This window comes from Varroa destructor, unplaced genomic scaffold (assembly GCF_002443255.2).
Source record: "Varroa destructor unplaced genomic scaffold, Vdes_3.0 BEIS01000004.1, whole genome shotgun sequence".
Lineage (NCBI taxonomy): Eukaryota > Metazoa > Arthropoda > Arachnida > Mesostigmata > Varroidae > Varroa > Varroa destructor.
This window is the reverse complement of record NW_019211457.1, coordinates 11,341,109-11,360,331: the sequence shown is the minus strand read 5'-3', so window position 1 is coordinate 11,360,331 and position 19,223 is coordinate 11,341,109. Positions and strand designations below refer to the sequence as shown.

Here is a 19,223-nt window from a genome sequence, read left to right as displayed (position 1 = left end):
AAATGATAGCTTTATGTTATGTTTAAGTGTAGAAAGTATGGTGACTGAGATGGCAGTATTACATTAGACAATGTCCGTGCAGTAGCAACAATGACTGGCCATATTTGTAGGTATTGGTACGCTAATTTTTTCAAAATATTATTCTTTTACCTACATCTGCTAACTAAATTATACGATTATATGTTAGTGTTTAGCTGAGCTTGCAAACGAATTACTTTTGATCCTTTCGAGCTGTTGTTATGATAGGCAGCTTATCGATTCGTTGATACGATCTCCATATTGCAACCTTGCTAAAGCATGATCTTGTCAAAGGTCAGCTGAATGCGAACGTTTGTACCCTGGTCATCTCGTGGGAGTAGAGGCCACCATCAATAGGGTTCATCATTTTTAACCTGACGCGTGTTAAAGCGGCACAGCTTTGCGCGCAGTTGACGCAAAACAATTATCTCGAAGCGTAACGTTTGAGTCGCGTTCGTATCCCGTTACGTAATCGATTCAGGTGCCAATGTATCGGCATCACAGCGTCTGGCCTTAACAACGTCCAACAATTCGTGAATACGTTTGCATATATTTTATAGCGTGCGAACGTTGTAAATGTTCGTAAAAGGAAGACAGATCGTAGACCGACAAAATAAACAGGATTTTTTTTTTGAAAGCACAGCCAGAGTCGCAGTGCCTCTTCCCAAACTGACCGACAACGGTTTGTTTGTTGACCCAACAAATTATCCCTTCAGCGTAAGACTCTCGATGCAAACGTTTCCCTTATGTGTGCTTCCAAGAAGACGAGTCCTGGCCGGTCATACTCTGTACGCCGGCTGCTGGTTGCTGCCGTATCCGTTTTTATACTCGTACCATACCTCACGTTAAAATGCCTCCATTTCACTCTTCAGCTAATCGCCATTCCATGTGAGCGGTGCGATGTGGAACGACGCGACTTCGGCTTTGGAGATGAGGATGTTTTTGCGGCAGAAACAAGGTTACAGGTAAGACAAGCATACGCGATGTATAAATTAAACTGCGAAATATAACCGCAATACCAGCCTGCAGTTAGTTATGTAATTCCTTGGCTAGAGGACGTAACATTTTTTTCCGTCGAAAGGCACTTTTTACTGTCTTAGGTTGTGGAAAGTTCGGCAAATAATAAAACGTGGTATAATTTTTCCGGCTTCACAAATGTGTACCACGAATACTTTAAGCGCTTATCGTAGACGACCCAAGGTAACTGACGTCTGTAATCGACTGATCGTGCAGCGAGCAGATTGCGCCATCACATTGTCTGCAATAGTGTCAAGAGTAAGAAACTCCGTTACCTCGGCCGTGATGCACTAACATTAAATCCAATCGCCTTTTATAGGGTTGTCATTTCATAGGGAACGGAAATCAAATATGCGGGCCATGTTCATATGGCCTACGTATATAGGTTAGAAGAAACTCTGATCACATAGGCAAGTTCCGAGAGTTTTTTGAACGTGCTACACATGAGTAGCAAAATCCAGACAAGGGTTATTATAGCTGAATCTCACTGCTCACTTCTTTTCTATGAGCATCCCTTAGCCTCTGTCTGTATCACGGTCTGCTTTAAAAAACTGAGGATGATCGCAGCTATCTGCAGAAATTGGGAGCCTAATGGATCACTGTGCTAATCACTTGCCCAGATGTTTATTGGAGTACTATCAAGGCGTCTCCACGCCCGAACCCGAACCTAGGCCGCCTGTCGTGTCCTTAAGTTTAATAGGCGTCAACTTGATTACTGCATTATCACAAGGAAAGGTTCTGGAGGGACGCCGAAACGACAAGACTAAAGTTCGGAGCGAGAGTTATTAGCTTTAACAACGACTGACCGTCGGATATGTGAATCAACCACCAGACTAGTACGCAGAGGCTGACGCTCAGAGCCGACGTTGTACTCACGAGTATTTCCTGAAGCGTCAAAACCTTCAAAAAGTTGCGATCATATACCAATCATCTGTACTAACCAGTTGGACAACCCTTCTTAAATCCGTACCGCTGTGGATAGGGGAGTTGGTTTGTGGCTAGCAACTCGTTAATCTTATAAATATATAGGTTACTTAAAAGTCCCATAATTATGCACGGTGCTTTACAGGTTGTACCGAGGGCGCTTATTGCTACGGAGGAGGTGGGGGTTATGACGGACCATTCAATCATTGAGCCTCTGTCATTTCCACCAGCAGCAGCGGCCGCTCCAGGTGGAGTCGCCGCCGCCGCCACCACCGCCGCCGGCGGCACAGCGTTATCACGTACATCATCCGCCTCATCTATGAGTCACCTGACTGGAAATGTCCGCCTGTGCGACAAATGCAGCTGCGCCATTGAATCCGTGGCGAAGGATTTCATCGATCAGAACCTCGATCACCTCGTTGCCGAAGTCACCAACGATCCGCCTGTGCCAACTCTTCAAAGTCGCATTCCGAAACTTAGTCACTCCCGGGGCTCGCGCGCACCGCCGAGGCGAACAAAGCCGGCTCCGTTTGATAGCGTTTCGCGATCGCTACGTAGAGATGTTACGCCGTCAGCATCCACAGCGGCTCCTCTCAGCATCGGCTCATTAGACGACCAACCGATTTTGGCCAACCAAACGCCATCGATTATCCCGGGATCGATGGAGCGGCTTCCTGGAGAAAAGTGAGTACAATAGATACTTCGTTGAGGTGAATAAGTGTACTTACTTTGCAATTTATAGCAGAATAGACGTATCGATGTGCTCATTCCGACTTTAGTTCAGGTCTGACGCATCAAAGAGGTTCTCGTTGATGTCTATCTATCTGCGCATGTCTTCAGTGAACTTTCACGTTCTTCTGCATCTTTCACTTGCCACATTGTGACCACATATAGCTACCTACGTCATACTGAACTCGCTTTCAGTTCAGCGGTCTAGTAAACTGACGAGATATATACAAATTTGTTAAATGGTGTAATGTAGCAACCGTCGGAAAGCGGGAAATTTAACTTAATACTTTACGAAAATCAATATGTGACTATCCTAAGGGTATCAACATACCGTGTGTCACTCATATGTCCGCCATTAGATAATGCTACACGGCTGAGAAATCCTTCTGAATATTTAGAACTCAGAAAGTCTACATCGGGAACTGCGGTCGAACGTTGGACCAAGAAATGAATCTGTGTCCATATTATTGAATCCTGTTCTCACCTTAACTGTAATTCATGGTTAACCAGGCTTTACTGAGGAAACGAAGTAATCCTTAATTATTCGTGATGCTGCTCTAGATTTGCCTAAAGCTTTTTTTTTTTTTTATCAAACGAAGGCTTTGCGAGACGCTATAGCTATCTTTTAGTACTAATGACGAACGAGCTTTATTAACTTAAGCAACAATATCGTATCAACTCCTAATACACGTATTTAAGACGCAGGCCTTTGTAGCGTGACCAACTCAGCAGGTCGGAACAGCTGCCTGACCGTGTTTGCTACATTTGATTACCAACACATTCTATCCAGAATGGTTGACGCACATAGATTTATCAGGCAAATACACGCTGACCTCATACCTATGTCAACAAGGATCACGTTTTTTTCGCAAGAAGCATCCATCTGGTAATCGGTAAACTGTACTAGCTGCTTCTTTATAACCCTTGTGACTCACTATTTCTACTGCTAGTGCAACTGTTATCGCTATAGTAGACAATTAGCTGTATGTAGATGTAGCAATAACAACTTAGAGCTCTAACCTCGGTGATTTTCGCTTGGCTTATTTTTGCTAATTCTCCGGTGGCCTGCGTTTCACTACTGTATACAATCCCGAATGATCCTGATTGACGTGTCGTGGTCGCCATCGATCCAATTTGCTGTGATTTTCCTGTGATCGGTGCATCCCATGGATATATCCTGACAATGTTCATCTTGTCACCCAACTATTCGCCATGTGTGTGTGTGTGTGTGTGCGTGCTGTGAGAAAAATCAATAATTTTTACACTAATCAAAACAAAAACAAAAAAAAATCGCAAAGCAGAGGCACAAGTGATGGGTTTGATAGTGATCACTGCCTGTCGTGGGACTCGTCGTATATCTACTCCGGGGACTCGTGTTCCGGTGACACCGAAGAGGACGAAGACGAATTCGTTTCGGTGGGCAGAATTATCTGTCATTTCCCGCTACCACTGCAACATCCAGCTACACTTTTATGTCGAACAGACGAGCGTGACGCCGTCCAGGTAACGACATCTCAATACACGGCCGCAACGGACAACGGTACGCTTGTGCATTGCCCATTTCTCGCTGTAGATCCGGCTGGCAGCCTAGTGCTATGCGGCACAAGTGGAAGCGCCAGCAGCAGCGGCTGCACGGGAAGTGGTTCCAGCGTCATAGGCCACTGGGAACAACAGGAACAGCAACAAAAACAAGAATCACCGACATGCACCAACAGCGGAACAGCTGTCGACGGAGACTGTCCTCAAGGACCAGGCGCGGCTTGTCCTGCGGCCGAAACTTTGCACGAGAGTGCAGTCCCGGAAATGACAGCCTTGGAAAGTCCGCAGCATGTTTATGTTCCGCCAGGCATTATACAGGTGTCGACTGCAGCCACGGCTTGCACGGGTTGGCCTGTCAAAACCAGTAACGACGATAAAGTGAAAAGGAGCTCGTGTGAACTTAACGATACTACTCCATCAACAGCAACTATACCAGCGTGGTAAGTAACCTCTCACGCTTCTCAATTGGCTTGTTGCTATCGCTACTGCCATTTTAGCTTGCTTGGTGTGATCGCTTAGCTGACGGTATACTGAACCAGCGCCCTGACCCAACTGTATACTCATGCCCAGAGCATACAGACTACATACCTATGTTTGGCGCCGCCTATGCAGGTTCTAATAGGTTTATTATTACAGCACGCTATAATAGCGTGACTGCTTCGCTTTAGGTAGATAGGCTTCGCGGTTTCCTAACCCATCTATGACTGCTATGATTCATGCTCTGGGTTGAAACGCAGACCAATCATTGTTTCGGCTTGCATTCACATCTGCTTGTGAATCGCTATTCTACGAGTCAAAAAATCACCTGACTCGTATTCGTATCTTGCGTATCGTATTATTTGCTATGATAAAATGGCGGCTCTTGAAATGTTCCGACTTTACGATGTAAGTATGACCTGCAAACATGCAAAAGACAAGAGACATATTGCTTGCCTTGAGATCCCCAGGTATGATGCCACTACTAATACAAATGAATTTGAACAAACCGTTATTTTAGGTGTAACAGAACATTGAATGTTGCATTTTGTCTTTGGGGTAAATGAAAGTAGTAGATGCGAGTGAGGCAAAGAATCTTCTCATGTCTGAGTAGTGTGTGTGTGTGTCTTGTTGCATGACAAACATGTCGAAATTCTCCGCATATACAATTATTTGACCGCTCCTCAAAATACACATAGAATGTAGTAACGTGCTGTTGTTGACGCGTTTTCGAACAGCTGTTCCACGCAAGACCTGGCCACGACCTACTCACACTTCTAGCTAGATAGAACGGTAAAGAAACTAGAGTATCCCACATTGTAGCGTCATAAAAAAACTTTTCTATTTCATATAGCTTTTCTATGACATCTGTCAGCTGTAGATGCACAATCGAAATTGCCATTATCACATTTAACTATATGAACTTGAAAAAGTTCATCCATGTAAACACTTCTTGCAAATACATCAGATTTCATGGAATATTAATTAATAGTCATCTAATAAATACGTTATAAGTTAGTCGTTAAGTTCACAAACAGCATACAGGCTTGAGAAAGGATATGTTTCAGAACAACTTATAACTACAAACACCGTATCCTATGTCATTTGTAAATACTAAATATTTGATCTATTCTCGCTTATGGATTGTAATATTATGACTAAGATTTGTGAAGACTTAATTATAATAAAAATGTAAGGATATTCACTTTACTCGAGCCTGAAATTTCTTACATGTAATCTAAATTGATTCGCGTGCAGGCACACTTTGACCCGCGAAATGGAGTCTGCCTGTCTGATCCTGAACGAATACCTTCAAAGGCCTGAGAAGAGTGATCCGAACAAACTCGTAAGTTTCTTCGAAATACAACAGCGCAAATGTTAAGCGCATGGCAAAAAGAGCCAGTTACCATCACCAGGGTCATAATTTGTGATATAATTTACGGTCCTAAATGGTGCGTTAAGGTTGTATGCTAGCGCATTTCTTCGCATACGGTCTTCCGTTACTGGGTGTATGTACTGAACTGTCGAGAAGGCATAATAATTCTATACCTACCTTACGGTGTTCGCCCACCTGAACTATAGGTAGGTTCGGATGTAAAGCTTTTCTAGCTAAAGGTGCCGGAATTTGCCTGTGCCGCTTTTCAGAAAGCTGCGATGTCTCGTATACAGACGGAATGGTTCGGTGTTACCAGTGGTCCGGAAACCGACCCCGCCCATGTCCAGGAAATTCTTGAGGAGCTTGACAAGATATCCAACCATCTACTACACCGCGTTATCAATATGGCCGATAATAATGTCAGTCAACTTTACCGCTTGTGTTTGACGTAACGATAATCGAATTGGCCGATTGATGGTTGGGCCCACGATCTGCATAAAGTTATAGTATTTATATCCTGCCCCACGATTTGACCCCTTTAAAAAAATTAGGGGCAAAATGACTGTCGACGTTCGACCGAGTCTATGCCCTGGCTGCACTTTATCTGAGAATCAAAACAAACAGTTACTTGAGAATCGCTGTGATCGTTTTTTTGTTCATCTTTCGTGCTTCGTGTATCATTTCAGGGTAACACCGCCCTGCACTATGCCGTATCGCATGGAAATTTTACGGTAGTAACGCGCTTGTTAGATTCACGAGCAACTGACGTAAATAAGCAGAACCGTGCCGGTTATACGCCAGTGATGCTAGCCGCACTCGCTAGCCTTGGTACCAACGAGGCCACTCAACGCGCTATTGTGCACCGATTATTCCAGATGGGCGACGTTAACTCGAAGGTGGGTCTACATTTATGACCAATTTAAGGTATTATCGTCACAAGGTATATATTATGAAGTCCTAAGCATTCAAAGTTATATTTGACCATGAGTTGGACATGCTCAAGCTGGTATAGTCTTTGTTGCTGGTAATAAACCATGAGTCAGATATTACAACAGGTCGAACGCTTTGGCCTCTACAAAGCAGCACAGATCTTTGAAATTCGTTTTCGACCCGTGATCGTTTATGTGCTTTCGCATTATTTTATCAGATTTAGTGAAGCAATTTCTGCTAACTGGACCTCTGTTAATCCATGCCAAAATGACCTTTGGCACCCTTCCTATGTTTACCATTTATTATGCAATACGTAGTAATACTCTTGGGTAGCCGAAGTCAGCTAGTCGAAACATTGAGAAACCTCTATCGTCCTTTCAATTCTGCGTCGCAGTTAAACCCGTAAGCTAACAGCATGTGAACAAGATAAAAATGTAACAATATATCTGCGCATTTATTTCCAATGCCAGTCATTGTCAGCCCTTGTAGATTACCGCCAGATATTACTCGGACAAACGACAGCTCTAGATACCAGCAAAAAAGAGCGGGACGTCACTGAACGTCGGCAGTGCTTCAGCGATTTTTTTAACCTACGCTAGCCTTTGTTATTTAATGTTGTCTATGCATGGTGTTCGTAGGCCACCTCTTCTCCAATCGTGTCTTATCTCTGTGGGGCATCTTACACCACAATAGTGGCCAATGCGATGCGGAGAGTGACTTTAGATTATGAGCTGCTTCCTACGTTCGATGTTTCCCCGCTACCCGATTTCTTTCCGATAGCGTGTGGGCAATTCACGTGTATTTCTAGTTTGTCAAAATAGAAAAACCAAACTTGGAGCGTTGTCCTTTATAGCTGCTGAAGTTCATGGTAAGTGACTGACTACTCTGTCGAGTTGAAGAAACTTCTCGATTCGTTAATCAGAGCAAACATTTTATTAGTCTGTTATCATTGCTTATTATTATTGATTGTAATCATTAGTGCCGATACACAGCTGGCATATCGATCCTGACTACTTTTCGTCACCCAAAGTATTGACATGAGCTAAAAGTGTAGCACTGTCCACGATACCAACTGGTTTATTGCTACCGTTAACAATGACACAGGCTGGGGCCTGCCCAACGAGAATCTCCTGTAGCTGACCAAGGGTGCTACCTGCTCCGCTAAACAGAACAGGTAGCCGCGGTGGTCCCTCGATTTTTTGATCGAGACCCTCGATCGACGTCATCGCTTTGAGAATATCAGCTCCGCTGACGCTTCCGTAAGAGTTTTTGTACCTGCAGGACGTTATTGAACAAATCAATAGGGTTTCATTTTCACTAGGATACTGTCATCTTGAATTAAAATATAGGAAAAGCAGCAAATATTTTAGTGAAAAACGGTATGATAGAAGAGATAATTTTGGATTTTTGTTATAGCGTTAGTATCGATCAGCTTAGTGACATAAATGGGCAGCGCAGCAACGTTGTTAGCTTGCCCCTTCTAGAAAGCGCACTTATCTATTAACACAGCGATCGCATGAGCATTTAGGCTTTCTCAAGGAAATTTCCGCAACACGTATTAATGTATACCATCAAACGAACCTCTCATCGTCAATTAGCACGAATCTTAATTTAGGATTAGCTGCAAGCACGGCCGAAGCTTGGGCGAAGGTCGCTCCGTCCGCTAAAACGATAGGAGTTTCTAAGGTCAAAGATGTAAGAAGCGTGTCGAACCACTTGGGCCTTGTTGCGGGCCGGGAAAACACTCTAGGCTTGAAGTCTCGCTGGAACATCCACTCGTCCGAAAGGAATTTGGTCATGTAATTGCGAACTCCGTCCGGCATGATTACCACGCAGCGCTGCCCCTTCTTCAAATGTTTAGCTGCTTTTATCGCACCAGCTACTGCTGACCCGGAACTAGCACCACACAAGAGGCCTTCGGTCTGGATGAGACGTTTAGCCATAAGAAACGCCTCGGTGTCTCCGGTTCGCACCCATTGATCGACAACGCTTACATCGCATACGGCTGGAATGAAATCGTAACCGATTCCTTCGACCTCGTAGAAGGTCACTTTCGGGTCACTTTTCTCGAAGTGATCAGCCAGAACCGAACCATGAGGATCGAGGCCCACAACTTTACAGGCTGGCAGTTTTTCCTTCATTTTTCGACCGATGCCAGTGATAGTTCCTCCGGTACCCGCGCCCACAACCACCATGTCGACCTTGCCGTCGCACTGCATCAGAATCTCTTCCGCTGTTGTGTCGAAATGGGAGACGGGGTTGTATGGGTTTCGATACTGATCAAGGATAATCGCTCCTGGAATATCCCTGCACAGTTTCATTGCTATTCCAATATGCGACTTAGGGTCATCGTAACTGGCACTCGTAGGCGAGCGCACAATGCGTGCGCCGAGACCTTTGAGAACGTAAACTTTCTCGTTACTCATCTTCTCCGGTAGCACTATAATACACTTGTAGCCCTTCACAGCGGCCGCTAGTGCCAATCCGATACCGGTGTTTCCTGTGAAAGAACGAAGCTGTAAGACGTTACTACTTAACCTTTCGACACTCTATACTCGTTGATGTTAAGAAACAAACTGCATTATAGTATAATCTAAAAGCTTTCTCTCTAACTAAGATTTGAAAAAAAACATTCGAGTCTGAAAGTAATCATTCCCTTCTGATACCGTTATTGACTTGCCAACAATAAATGAAACACTTTTTCCTTTTTTTTTTCCATTTACCTGATGTAGGTTCTATTATGGTCGAGTATCCAGGCTTAAGCAGGCCATCTTTCTCTGCTTCTTCTACCATCCGTAAAGCAATTCTGTCTTTTACGCTACCACCTGGATTGAAAAACTCGCACTTGGCGAGCATTTCGCACTTAAGTCCTTCTTCCTGTAGAAAGTTCGTGAAACGAAAAATGTTTAGTAAGAAGTAAAATCGTTCAAGTTTGCCCGATTAGTACTAGCGAACCCGCTGCAGTGTATGAATAGACAACTAAGTGGCAAGATTTACCCTAAAATTGTGTTTAGCCTACTAATTCATTTGCCTCATATTACCTTAGGAATTTTGTTAAGTCGAACCAGCGGAGTTTGTCCTACCACGTTTAGGATCGAGGAGCAGATTGCTGGTCTGGGTCTGAAATTTAGGCAAACAAACATCTAGTTTGTATACATAGAAAACATACATATATTTTCACCTGTGCTACCGGTATAACCACACATTTCATGTAACCCTGTCCAGCTATTGCATAATCTTCGTAAAAACTAACTATAAATAATGCCCCTTCGAAGTATTTTACTACACTTACTTTAGTTCGACGTGATGATGTGGGCTAGGTCCTTTCGAAGATCTCCAGGTACATTTGGGCTCGACGTTTGGTAAAATCCCATGTGGATCGTCAAAGGTGTTGTATCTGTACGGCATTGCACCGTTAAGAGGTAACTTTTCGAATCTAACCTCATCGAAAAAGAAACAAGCAAACAGACAACCAACCACATTAGAGCTCTGCACTTCCTAAAAGACTGCACTTAGAAAACAAGCTGTCTTAGAACGCTTATTTAGGAGCTAAACAGACGGCTTAAGGATCGTTGATAAATACAGTCTCGTTTTACACGCAGTAACTAATAGGCTAATTTATGATCTATGTAAATAGATGGCCTTTCGTGTATTACGGCTTTTTATTCCTTCCTCCTTTGTAATTCCTCGGTCAGGTGGGGTTCGGAACGCGTTTTATAACGACTCCAGTATTGTAATATTGTCATGTAAATGGGATGGTCTGGAAAGGTTCGTTTGGAGCAGCTGATAAATTTGAATACCTTTAAGGATCCATTTTCTGTCGGTTTGACTTCTATCGGTCATTATAAATATCCATAGAACATCGAACATAGAGAAAAGGTCAGAAACAATTGCCTTGCCGCAATGTTTACGAGGTATTGATAATTTACTGAATAGATAATAACAACTAAAACATCTACCAATAATGCGCGTAATTTAAACACCAACCAAAGAATATTGTTAAAAGAAGATATTGCATTAGAAGAGGTTACAATGTATCGTGGAGGAGTCTCCCTCAGATACTGTTAGTAGTAACTTTTTGATAGTACCTGTCTGTAAATAACTACGCGCTATCTTATTACTAAATCCGATTGTCTTTTGAGCCGTATCGTCTCTGGATTAGATGCAGATATTTTTTAAATTGCACACATATTGTAGCGAACGCACGCCCGGAAGTCGAAGGCCACAGTGGGTTAGGCGTATAAATTACCATTCCATTCGTCCGCGCTCCACCCTACAATACGAAAAAGATACACAATCCAGTATCTACTCACCAATACGAACAGTGCCGAATTCTCGAGAAATTCAAGCTGGCCGTTGGGTCTACCGGTAAATATGCCTCAGATGATTTAAGCGCAGCATTCACTGACGTAGCAGGCCAATCGACGCAATCGTTAAGCGAAATCTCAGGAGGATCTCGATGTTCTATATTTCGTGAATATACTGTGCCGTGTGCAGGAGCATCTGTGTTCCTTTGTGACTGTGGGCCAAGTGCGCACCTAACGATTAGTGGCGCACTTTCCTCGTGTGCTCGTCGTGAGAGATTCGTCCATATCTCGAAGCAAGATGGAGTACAAGAGAGTTTGGCGAAGAAACTTTTGCGGTCACTTTCAGCTTGAACTTTGCTAAACAGCGATCGATCGACATCACTGACTAAATGAAAAACAGGTACATTAGAGGTTGGGTTTTGGCGCTTTGATTATCTGGGCAGCCTTCTTAATTTTCGATGTGGGTTTCACGTGTTCTGAGGCGCCCGCCTATCCAGCCGCTGTGTTGTCTGCTACTTTATCGTGCCCTCGCCACCAAACCAGGAAGTTTCTTTCCACTCCAGCGCCATCTTTTCTATGCGCAACGATCGCTCTTTCTACGCGACGATATTCGATCGCAGCGTTACATCATATGACAGTAGTGCTTAATGATCTATATCTCTCTATCTTCTATCGTTGATAAATTGTCTCAAAGCTTACAAAACCTGTTGTCTTATACATATGTGACCCAATAGAATTAGAGATACAATGAAGCCGAGCTTTGATAACGCCTCTGCTTCTATCCTCAAACTAGTTAATTTAGCTTTAAAAAAATACTCATTAGTCATTATTACAGTTATGATTAAAAGTAAGTTACGAATGAATATTAAAGCGAATAATTAGATATTAGGCTAACTAAGTGCAATTCAGAGTAGTCTGACCCCGCATATAAACGTACCTCCCAGTAACGATGCCCCTTTCATGAACGGCTCCAGGCCTCGCAGAATGGTCAGACTGCTTTAATGTTAGCGGCATCGCATGGTCGAGCTGATATGGTGAAAGCGCTACTGGAGACGGGGGCAGATCCCAACACTCAGGTAAGAGGGCCTGACGGACACGCTCTTCCCCCAACGTTTGGGAAGCTGATTATTTTTCATTGTTACTGTCGTTGTTGTTGTGTGTACGATTGTTATGCGTCAACGTACGGTGGACAAATGGCGGGACACCTGATTTACGTTCGAACATTTCATATTCGGGGTAAATATGTTCTCCAACATATTAGAGATCTAAAGATAAGGAAACCGTTTAGAGCTGCACCCCCCTAAACGAGATCTTCATTGCTATACGATCGTATCGAGAAATGCTCGTCACGCCCTCATTTCGCCTATCTGTTGCAGCATATCACTCAATCTAGCTTTGCCTACCACAGGATAACGATGGCTCGACAGCGCTGATGTGCGCGGCTGAACACGGATATATTGATGTCGTTCGAATGCTGTTAGCGAACCCCGACGTCGAGATCAACATCGCCGACCATGTACGTAAACAGAACGCGTACGTGGCCATACGCGGTGACAAGTACAGATACCCTAGAAGGTCCACTGGCATTAATAAGTAGCGGAGTACATTGATAGCTTAGATAATTAGACATTAGACACTGATGCTTCAGGCCAGAGGACGCTTTTATTAGATCGTACGAATTACCCCGGAGTGCTCTTTTGAACATATAATAGACGCACTGAAAGTAAACAATTTAGGTTTGTCTGCCACCTATTCATTACAGTCCGATATAGGGCTCATAAAAATTTACGTAATAAGCACTATGGGCAAGGCGATCCACTGCATTAGAATTAAACCTTGCGAATTTGCCAGTGTACATTGCAAAAAAAAACAAACATGGAACTAAGCTGACGCTCGGAGCTTGTTGTTTTTCGCCCGTTCGGTATGGCTGCTTAGGACGGACAAACCGCCTTGTCAATTGCTATGGAGGCAGGCCACAAGGACACAGCTCTGCTCATCTACGCCTCGTCCAACTTTTCACGAGGAAGTTCGCCGGTAATCACGCTCATCTCGTCCAGACACGAGGCTAACGATTTTCTTACCGTAAATCCTTACGCAGGTCAACAGTGAGACAAGATATTTCTCGACGTCAATGTATCTGTCATTTCGCAAATATATTTGGTTGGAATCGCATTGTCTCCTCAACGTGTAATTTAGCTGACTACACACAAAAGGGAAGAAATTGATTAGCAGTACGGTGAGGTATGATACTGATGAAATAGGGTATAAGGGGAAAGCTAGCTTTTTTACTAATCCTTCGTTTTTAACACCGGCTATGCATCTTTCGCTTTCATCACAAACAGTACTCATCGTTGCGAGGTCGCAAATCTCGAATTTCGCCACGGGCCACTCCTCCGCCATCGAGGCCCTCTCGGACGCCGCCCCCTCCGGGACCCTCCCGGCCATCTCGAACGCCGCCCCCGCCATCGCCCTCTCGATCACGTAAAGGCTCCACCTCATCGGTGTCATCCTTCAGCCGAGCCTGGTTCTAACCAACTCATAAGCTTCATAGGCTCCGGCATTTTCGTCCTAATGTACACTGTTAAGCTAGATTAATTATATATGCTTGCTATGAGAGGACGGGCAGCTTGAGCGTAGAGCAGAAGAGCTATTGATCAACACAGGCGTGCGGTGCTCGGTGAAACGCTTTCGTGCATCTTAATACACGAGCGAGTTCTGTTGCCAGGCTGCGCCCTTTGGCCTACTTGTACCTATGCACGACTCGACAAATTATATACGGAGCTGCGGACAATACATCGTAATTTGGACAAATAATGGTTGCTTATAGTTTGACATAAAACAAGGGACCTGTCTTTCTTGATATAATGAAATTTGTGGAGTTTTAGAAGTTCATGTTCGGCATTGATAAGCATCACTATCCTGTAGATACAAGTAACAAATGTTCCCTTTTTTTTTGTTTTTTTTTTTTCCATAATTTACAATCCGTATTAGTAAGAGCAATCCAGCTATGTGTTTACGTATTGCTACCAGCGTATTAGACCACTTTTATTGCTTGAATCAGTAACTAATAAATTCCCTTAGCTCTGATGCTATGTTTGTATCAGCTACGAAAGCGTACAGCAACAGAATTGAGAATCGACAGAATGGTACCCAATGGCCTTGCACGAAGAGACGATTTGAATTCAGATACCCGTTTTCGGAACGTATCTGACATTATCTACGAATTATATACCTAATTATGTTTCTATAATCTATCGTTATCAGATCTATCAGGACGAAAGAAAATACCTACTGTTTAACTAACAATCAATTGAGTGATCATATTTAAACTAACAATTATTTATCATGAGCATATATTTGTTGTTATTGTGGTGACGACATAATACTGGATTGACGTCTGGTGTAACAGGTCGCCTTGCGGCCTTAGCGAACTTCTTCGACGTATCCTAATTACCTAATTGAGCTTACTTACGAACAACCAGCGATTCGACAACTGTGCTATACCCTTAAATATGACGAAACAGTAAATAAAAGCTATATCCCGCATTGCCACGCTTCGACTGATTGCCAAAGATGGCCTCGCGCTCATGTCGCACAGATAATTATATGTAGTAGCCATCGAATACTGTTTTTCAATGTATCTATTTATCAAACCGCTTCGTTATATCAAGCGGTTCCTCTCTTAAAATTATCAACAGCGCCCAGCGGAATGCCGACTTTTTTCACTGATGATTTTTTTTCTGGTCTTATGGCAATCGAATGGTGTTCATTCTTTAACAGGCTTTTGTAACGGTCTTTTTTTTTGTCTCAACTAGTTCTTTGGTAGGCCTTATTTTTACATATTGGATATTGAATTACGGTTAAGGAAGCATCTTAACCGTTATACAAAACCTTACTCTTTTTGGCAAAAAAACACTCGTCCATCATCTTGATGGTATATACTGAACGTTGTTGATGTTATTATGGGGCTAAAGCTCTGCCATCAGCCAAGATGTTCAATATCGTGCAACGTATGAAGTTGCACATATGTCACATTATAAAGACATTGTAGAGATACGTTTAGTTGTGTAACGCGACCAAGTGTCTTACCTAGTCGATTAGAAAACATTTCCTTGGTCTTTTCGTACGAGGCTTGGCAGTTCGCTTTTACCTTGTGGATGATGCCTCTGCTGGCGCGTTTCGCAGCGGCACCCGGATCAATAAATTCCTGGTGATCGTCATAGTGGGCTTGAGTATAGCATTCTCCATGATGGCCGTGCGTTCCTTATTATTAGGCATGGGAAGCCTGTAAATTTGGTGCAACTGTGTGGTGCCGTGTTCGATGTAGTCTGTGAATACGCGTAAACGAACGCTTTTTTTCTCAAAAAACTGAGTATCTTCACTCGATAGGCTTCTATACTTTTTACCATTTGAAATAGTACAAGCTATATTTATTGATCTATCGATCTGGTTAAAACAAAATTGTCTTCCTGTTGTCAGCGAGCAACAACGAAGAGATTGGCTAAACCTCGCTCTGTGCCTTATATATATATATATATATATATATATATATATATATATATATATATATATATATATATATAAAGTGTTTTACGTAAAAACACATACATCATAATAAATACCTTTCAAAACCTTAGAATCAAGATTGTCTTTATTTTTTTCAAAAAGATATATAACTTGTTTTAAGCAGCCATTGTACCAATAAATATCATGAGGTATACATTTGCGAATAGTGTCTTACCGGAAGCGCATTAAGATAAAAACATTTCTATGACGACATCGATGATTGCCCCTTTTACACCTGCGGTCTTTCATTAGGCCTTTCAGTGTCAGAAGCAACGTTAACATAGTTGATTAGTTAATAAAGGGTCTTTGCGCATACCATGAAAAGATCGGAACTGGAAGCGACCAGACATCGACTATAACTAGTTCCAGTTGCTACCTCAAATAACTGAGACCTGTCTTGAATGTGGGTTGGATTTATCGGTTAAAGGCAACCTAACAATATATCTTCTATTGGAAATTAGAAAACAATTTTCTTGCATGACCCGTTGCGAAATCCCTCCTATATCTGATATGTTCTTTTGCCACAGGCTTGATTGAATGCCTAGATCTTGGCCTGGACGAAAAATCGCCAAGCTGAATATCATACCTATCGATCTCAGTAGGTCTACATAGGCTCAAGATATGAACTATTAAAATCAGTCATAAATCGGATTAAACTAAATTTTGCTACCGGGGACAGAAGCATGTGAAACCGATTATAGCATTGAAATGTCGTATATAAACGAGATCGGTATCTTAGTTTGCTTTCAGTGATAGATCTCGATCATAGGTACAATATATGACCAGGTAGGTTCACAATTAGCTGTCGTTAACAGTGTGCGCATTGGCGACAGTTTTTTTTTCAGAAATAAACAAGTTACTAACTTTAGCCGACGGATGTTGTCATTGTAGGAAATAAACGTCGACTCGAATGTTCGGCATACATAATAGTATACTAGGGTGCGTGATCAGGTAAAATAAGAGCAACGAACTACCCATTTCAAACTAATGCACTGTGAAAAAAAGTGTTCTTGCTCTTCATGCCTACATGGTAACATATCTTAAGGGATTATAGCCAACTTACTCGATATACCATCTGTATGAAGTAACAGTTAGAAGACGAGAGCGACATGGTCACACCGGACAGACAATCTTCTTCAGCTCTGCTAGACGCGTTTGAAATCAGATGCACGTAAATGGAGGATCCCAAATTAATAATACTAGTTCTTTAACGCTTAATAAACGCACCTTTGATTCACATCGGTTTCTCCTAGGAAAGTTGCGTATTATCCTAACTGTCAGGTAGGTTACAGGACAGGCGATGTAGGTATAAACCGGAACCTCTTCTCTAGGCCTTTCTGTGCACTGTACACATACTATATCTAGTTAGGTTTATATTAGGCAAATCATTGGAAAACGGCTTGGAAAATGAAAGCAGTGTAGAGTTATTTTTGAACCCCATTCATACTGAAATTATAAAGCTCCCAAAAACATCATGTACATGTTTGCCATAATCAGTTAGTTCAAAAATTATTTAAAAAAAATAATGGAGATTATATTTTTGTTAACGAAAAAAATGAAACCAAAGGTAGCATATAGACTACGGTGTTCAACGAGTAATACGGACGTAATACCTGGTCGTATTCTTGAATTGATCTTTCTTCATGCATCAGGCACTACCGATTTTTTTTTAATCTACTTTTTTTAAGCCTTTAGGCCAACTGTGAAAATATCAGTTATTAATAACATGACACTCTTAATTGACTGATTTAAATATTTGTAAATACAAACAGTGCGCTTAGCTAAAATACTCAAGTGAAACATATATCACAGTGTCTCTAGGTAAACATAAGTAGCTCGTGGGGGGTAATGTTTATCGCTGATAGTCTATATATACATATACAACTTTTTCGAGCGACACAGATGTTAGCTTTAGCACTCTATATCATTCTTAGAATGAAGAATCGATACGGGTACTTTGAAGGAATCGAACAGAAGAAAAAGTTTCGACCGTATTTATTGTGGATTCCGACTATACCAAAAGATATATAAAAGGCCCAGTTGTCATAGCGTGCTTCAATTCATTTGCTATTTTTCCAACGAAAATAACCTCGTACTTGTTGTTGCTGCAAAAACAAGAGCTTTCTCCTCGATGTATTCGTAGATATAGTTTTGTTCGGGTCGGATGTTTTAAGGAGAAAATGTTTTATCACGAAATTGCACGTATAAAAATGTTTTTTTTTTTTCTTTTTAAAAAAAGACTATTAGCGAGTAGTTGTCATCTTTTGCAGCAGATCGAAATGTGCTGAGTTTGTCAGGCTAGAATTCACACCATGTGTCATCGTACTCAGTGAGTAGGCGCCTCACACCACTTCAGGATGCCAGCCTTGTCTGTTCGACACTATTCGATTAGAGAGGGAGCTGAAAAATGGCCGCCTTTGTTACCTAACTCATTTAAATTGGTTCTTTCCAAAATAAAGAAAATCGCTGAGAAAAACTTCAACGAGCATGTATATATTTCTTGAGCAAATTATCAGGACACATACCCAGTGAGGGAGAACTAAGCAAGCAACAGACTGAAAGCAACAACACTCGTAAGAAGAATCAGATACATATAGGATAGGGCTCTGACGGGCTGGTTGTCGTAGCGGGCTTACTCGCTGTTCTTGGTTATTTCGAAAACGAAACTGCAAGCTTGTTATAGGAAAAAGAAATAGTGCATTGTTTTCGAAGATCAGCTATTATCCAGTGTATTTAAGAGGGACGAAGGTGAGATTATGAGTTCCCTGTCTCGAAATCGTCGGTCTACGTTATTATCAATTTTCGTGCGGCTTCCAGAGAGGATGAGGAACATCTCCAGGAGGCAAGCCGGAACAATGCTCATGAAGTCAAAATTTGAAAGGCTTATTTGGCAATTCATTAAAAGGATCCTAAAAGCCATTTTCTACGTTACGGAGTTTTTTTTTTCTACGGAGAACTACGTAGCATTCATTTTAGGTTATTATAATGGTTGAAATCTAAGAGCATCTTAGCAACGCTTTAACGAATTAATATGGATTGACATACAGTGATTGTTACTAAGAAATTCATAGCAAACTGAAACGGAATATTTGAAAGATGGAAGCTACAGAGGAATATATTGATTCAATATAGAGAAAAATCTCTATATTGAATCAATATGACCGTCAAGAACGGTACATCTATCTAGCATATGCGAATTTCTGTTTGTTTGTTGGACAGAAACAACTCATAAGCAAAAACATACAGTTGGATACTTTACCCTATTATACATATATGCTCCCATTATACTCTATAATATATATATATATATATATATCGTTTACGTATTTTTGAGCACTTTA

At 42.0% G+C, this 19,223-nt stretch overlaps 2 protein-coding genes across 16 annotated transcripts in view; one reads left to right on the top strand and one right to left on the bottom strand.

The window, feature by feature from the left end:
* Nucleotides 1-14,862, top strand: part of Kank (KN motif and ankyrin repeat domain-containing protein 2 kank) — a 152,907-nt gene extending 138,045 nt beyond the window's left edge. For 12 of the 15 annotated variants that reach the window (XM_086988061.1, XM_086988060.1, XM_086988063.1 and 9 more), the window contains 10 exons: nt 891-983; nt 2,105-2,643; nt 3,987-4,667; nt 5,962-6,049; nt 6,349-6,498; nt 6,766-6,975; nt 12,291-12,392; nt 12,725-12,832; nt 13,252-13,350; nt 13,659-14,862. In XM_086988061.1, coding sequence (XP_086844187.1) covers nt 891-983; nt 2,105-2,643; nt 3,987-4,667; nt 5,962-6,049; nt 6,349-6,498; nt 6,766-6,975; nt 12,291-12,392; nt 12,725-12,832; nt 13,252-13,350; nt 13,659-13,847 — 2,259 coding nt within the window. In that variant the 3' untranslated portion in view covers nt 13,848-14,862. The remainder of the gene's footprint in view (nt 1-890; nt 984-2,104; nt 2,644-3,986; nt 4,668-5,961; nt 6,050-6,348; nt 6,499-6,765; nt 6,976-12,290; nt 12,393-12,724; nt 12,833-13,251; nt 13,351-13,658) is intronic. The other 3 variants (XM_086988055.1, XM_086988068.1, XM_086988058.1) reach the window with 3 other exon arrangements.
* Nucleotides 7,920-11,821, bottom strand: Cbs (Cystathionine beta-synthase). The gene is made up of 6 exons (XM_022804390.2): nt 11,323-11,821; nt 10,302-10,445; nt 10,051-10,129; nt 9,733-9,886; nt 8,591-9,509; nt 7,920-8,284 (listed from the first exon to the last, which is right to left on the bottom strand). Exons 2-6 carry the CDS (start codon nt 10,415-10,417, stop codon nt 8,020-8,022), a joined length of 1,533 nt encoding a protein of 510 aa, XP_022660125.1. The 5' UTR covers nt 10,418-10,445; nt 11,323-11,821; the 3' UTR covers nt 7,920-8,019.
* Nucleotides 14,863-19,223: the final 4,361 nt, after the last annotated feature.